This window comes from Octopus bimaculoides, chromosome 3 (assembly GCF_001194135.2).
Source record: "Octopus bimaculoides isolate UCB-OBI-ISO-001 chromosome 3, ASM119413v2, whole genome shotgun sequence".
Taxonomy (NCBI): domain Eukaryota; kingdom Metazoa; phylum Mollusca; class Cephalopoda; order Octopoda; family Octopodidae; genus Octopus; species Octopus bimaculoides.
In genome coordinates, this window is record NC_068983.1 from 10,750,740 (window position 1) to 10,755,960 (window position 5,221).

The 5,221-nt window shown below is 36.9% G+C and overlaps 1 protein-coding gene across 1 annotated transcript in view; it reads left to right on the forward strand.

The window, feature by feature from the left end:
* Positions 1–198: 198 nt before the first annotated feature.
* The window catches only part of LOC106884376 (uncharacterized), a gene marked incomplete at its 3' end in the record, with an annotated part of 36,953 nt that continues 31,930 nt past the window's right edge, over positions 199–5,221 (forward strand). The window contains exon 1 of the mRNA XM_014935731.1: positions 199–419. Within this exon, the coding sequence (XP_014791217.1) occupies positions 397–419 (23 nt within the window). The remainder of the gene's footprint in view (positions 420–5,221) is intronic.

Below are 5,221 nucleotides of genomic sequence, written 5' to 3' on the forward strand. Positions count from 1 at the left end.
TAGATAGATAGATCTACACCGTCACACATACACTCAAAGTTAAAACTTATACACACCCACTACTTTGACAAAGCAGCGAAGTTAGCCAGCGAGAGACTAGTATTCAATTGAGTAATAGACGTAGGTAGGTAGGTATGTAGGTAGGAAAGTAAGTTAGTGTCTGTACGTATATATATATATATATATGTGTGTGTGTAGCTGTATCTGTCTATTTATATCTATCACACGTACTGTATATAAACCCGCTAAAACCGTTTAAGAAACGACACACGGCTCAAGGCTTCCAAACTTTGCAGTCAACATAGAACGATAGGACTTTACCACATTATCTTGTACAAAAACAAGAATAGTATCTTCTTTTTCAATCTCCTGAAAATTCTTTGAAAAAATTTGGATATGGCCGCAAGAAGGAAAATACCGTGAGTTGACAAGATGTTTCTTTTTCTTCATTTCCTCTTTCGCTTCCTTTTCCTTCGTTTCTTTCTTCAATTCCTTCTTCTTCTACATTTTCTTCTTCTTCTTCTTCTTCATTTTCTTCTTCATTTTCTTCTTCTTCATTTTCTTCTTCTTCTTCTTCTTCTTCTTTCCAATTTAATTCTTTGCAACATTCGGTTCTGTCTTTTTACAATCTGAGTTCAAATCCCAACGATTGTCCACTTTGCATTTTTTTTCCTTTTTACCTGAGTTTCGATAAAATTAATCATAGGTCTAGAATTGGCATCGACACACTCCACCGTTACTCCGTAACCATGCTGCACTCCCCACCCGATACCAACAAAACAAAACTCACCTGTGATCCGGATTCAAAAGTCAGTGAGCCTTAACTTAGCAGAGTCGGTAGAATAGTGTGGTAAATTGGCGGAATCGTTAGGATCACGGGACTAACTGCTATGCGGGATTCCTTCTGGCTCTTTATGTTCCAAGTTCAAATCTCGCCAAAGTCAATTTCGCTTTTTATCCCCTCAGACTGGATAAAATAAAATGGTTGTCCTATACTGGAGTCGAAGTAATCAACTAACACCTTCCCACAAAATTTCAGACTTTGTACTTATGTTAGAAACAATTTTTAATTGCTTTTGATTCAGTCTGTTGGTACTTTGAATTTCTTCCTTGTGTATGTTTGTTTAAGATAAAATGGACTTAGCTGCATCGATATACTAAGGGCAATCGAAGGTGATTATTTCTTTACTGCGTCTTTACAGACGTCATAGATAATCAGCTTCGAATGAATAAATGTACTACATGCATTGAGTTTCCTTTCTCCCATTTATAATCCCCTCCCCATATATATATATATATATATATATATATATATATATATGATCTTAAAAAACAGAAAATGATTTGTGAACTTTATCATGGGCAAGTGAAAGAAAGTATTTGCATTTTTATCAAAATATGGTACCGGTTTCAATCGTTTCTAAGAGGAGTTAGTCATGCTGTAAGAGAAGGGATAATAAATTGAAATAAAATAAATTAAATTACTCTTTCATGATATCAGTTTTGGAAGTTCGCATGATTTTCTTACAAAATTCACATGATGCTGGTAGTTGCTTTTTTCCTGATGGCAGATAAGTCGTCGTAGTAGTTGCAGGTATAATAGTATTAGAAGTAATGGTAACATCTATCTATCTATCTATTAACTAATGAGATTTATGAAGCTTTAAGAGTTTAAAAGTTTGTATGGATTCCAGGACGTTAAATTTTATATAAAAGTATAACTATTTTCCTTCACATACATGTTTATTTATAAATTATGCGTGCCCTTTTCCCACTACGTCAACAACCTTTGCTTCCCTAAACCAAGAATCTGTACACCAGTCAGCTAGCACCTTCTCACTCGATACTCACCTTTCCTCCTACCTACATGCATGTCGGCAGATTTGAACATGAATATGCTAATCGCTGATGCAATTCGCCTTCAGAGAACAACAGCTTCCTTCCCACGATGTGTATTGACACTAAATCGTGTTAACACATCTTCTGAAGGGAGTTGTTCTCAGAAGATGAAATACAGTAGCTATTAGCTTATTTACGTTCAAATCTGATGGCACGGGTAAAGAATAAATATGCATATGAATTTTTAAATCTATCTGCTTATGTAGAAATTATCAGGCAAAAATACTAGTGATAGATCGATCAACTTTCCATCTATTGTAACTCTACTCATGTCTTTAGTTAAGCATTTAAACTTTTCCTTTCTTACATGTGTGGAAGCGCGTGGCTTAGTGGTTAGGATGTCAGCATCATGATCGTAAGATTGTGGTTTCGATTCCTGGACCGGGCGACGCGTTGTATTCTTGAGCAAAACACTTCATTTCACGTTGTTCCAGTTCCACCCAGCTGGCAAAAATGAGTAACGCTGCGATGGACTGGCATCCCGTCCAGCTGGAGAACATATACGCCATTGAAACCGGCAAACCGGGCCCATGAGCCTGGCTAGGCTTTAAAAGGGCGCATTTATTTTTTATTTTTATTTTCTTACATGTGCCTCTTATCTATATGGTTTTACGTATTAACCAAAATAAATATAATCACATGAATTTACTATTAAAATATGCTAACATTATTCAGTTTATTCACGAATGCTGATTCACTCGGAATTGAATTAGAAAAACTGAAGGACCGCTGCTATAAGTGTGTGAATTTGTGAGGGTAATATGTTGAATAAAATCATGATCCTCCTGTATTTTCTTTTATCCAATGCCAGGAACTTTTCAGCACCGCCTCGTAAATATTGAACGTAAAAAAGCATTTTTCTCTCATATATGTTTTTTTTTCTTTTCTCAGATAAACAATTATTTTCTCTCTAAAATACTGCACTAATTTATATATAAGAAAGTAAAAGTAAAGTAAATTCGCTGCTCGTTTCTGTCTGGAGTGTAGGACTTATAGAGCTGGTTACCCACTTTCTATGACGCATAAGTGCTAGATCTCAACATCCTTCTGAACGAGACGCTAGTCTGTCACAGGGTTACTCATTTACAGCTGAGTAGACTGGGGTAACGGGAAATTAAGCGTTTCGCTCAAGATCACAACGCACTACCTGGTCTGGGAATCGAAACTAAGACCTTCAGACCATGCGAACAACACCCTAAACCACCAGGCGACGTACCTTCACTACTAATTTATATAATTGCTCTAATTCAGTTATTTTTCTGATCAATGTCTATTATAGTGCTAGGGCGTTTACAATATTCAATGCAATTATTATTATATTTTTAATAAAAATATCAGTTTCTTTGGTTGCAGTAAATAAATACGATTGTAGGTTAATTACGCAGTGAAGGCGCATGGCTCAGTGGTTAGAGCGTCGAGCTTACGATCGTGAGGTTGTGAGTTCGAATCTCGGACCGGGCTGCGTGTTGTGTTTTTGAGCAAGACACTTTATTTCACGTTGATCCAGTTTACTCAGCTGTAGAAATGAGCTGCGACGTCACTGGTGCCAAGCTGTATCGGCCCCTTTGCCTTTCCCTTGTGGAGAGGGGAGGCTGGTATGCATGGGTGACTGCTGGTCTTCCATAAACAACCTTGCTTGGACTTGTCCCTGGGAGAGTAACTTCCTAGGTGCAATCTCATGGTCAGTTATGACCGAAGGGGGTCTCTGTGAGGTTAATTAATAAAGTGGGCGTCAGGATACTTGATGTTGTAGACCCTACAGTTTAAATTTAAATTTAATTAATTAAAATTCCAGCAGAGATTTGGAACAGCGGCATCTCACAGTTCCAAACTTCATGGGAGGGGCAATGCACAATTAATAAATCAATAAATATATGAATAAATAAATAAAATTTAGAGAATCACTTTTTAAATTTCTTTTTTTTTTTTTTTTTTTTTTTTTTTTTTTTTTTTCGAAAATTGAAATCTTCATTGTTGAAAAACAGGAAATCTAAAAACTTCAAAAACGAAGGAACAGATTATCCGTTTCCTTTCCCATGAAGTATGGGACTTGGAAGGATAGCTATTCCAAAACTTCGCCAAAATTTCTTGGCTTATTTTTCAAGTACGCCTTACTATTAAGTTTCCTCCTCTTTAATCATTATTTAATTAAGTGAATACTATTTCCTTAATGTGCGGCAGACATAAAAATAAAGATTTACACTATCAGGAGATATTGCTATCTAATCTGACTGCATCGGAATCATGTTTGATAATTCGCAAATCTCGTTATAAATTTCCATAAAAGCCAAATTGCTTCCTTGTTTCGTATCTATTTAAAAAAATGCGTTTACTGACGACAGCCGAGAGCTAAGTTATTGAGCGAGGAATAGTGAAAAAGAGAGCGGGTAGGTGACAGACTAATAAACTTAGAAATAGAGGAAGGAAGAGAAATGTGAGAAGGGAAAGAGAGAAATATGAGAAGAAGGAGGGTGAGAGACGAATATGAGAAGAGAGAAAGGCGAAGATTGAGAGAGTAGAAACATTTGCTTTATCATCGTAGTATAATTAATGTCTTTATTGCCCACAAAGGGCTAAACATAAAGGAGACAAACAAGGACAGGTAAATGTATTAAACCGATTATATCGACCCCAGTGCATAACTGGTACTTATTTAATCGACCCCGAAAGGACGAAAGGCAAAGTCGACCTCGGCGGAATTTGAACTCAGAACGTAACGGCAGACGAAATACCGCTAAGCATTTCGCCCGGCGTGCTAACGATTCTGCCAGTTCGCCGCCTCTCATCGTAGTATAATTATTATAGAGAAGTTCACACATCGTTCGGTGTTTGGTGGTTGCCAACCAAAAGTATCCAAAACTTGCACGATCAAACTTGTAAAGTAAAATCAAAGTTAACAAAAAAAAAAAGACAATCTAGTTTCCGAGTTATCCCAGCGACATTCAATTTTAAAACCAGGGTCCACCTAACAACCAAGTCAGTGTAACGAATAGCAAAGCAGAATATTTCTATAGCAACTCCTTTCACTTTACTTTTTATGCTAATGAGCACCAAAGAGTTGAATAAAGTAAGCTAGCAGAGAACTAGTTTTTTTTTCTCTTGTTTCAGTCATTGAACCATTGCCATACTGGGGCACCGTCTTGAAGGGCTTACTCGAACAAATCACCCCCAGTGCTTATTTATTTCTAAGTCTGGTACTTATTCGATCGGCCTCTTTTTGGCGAACCATTAGATTACGGGGGGATGAAAACAAACCAACTGGTTGTAAGGCGATGTGGGAGTCAAACCCGCCCCCCTACACATACATACATATATATATATA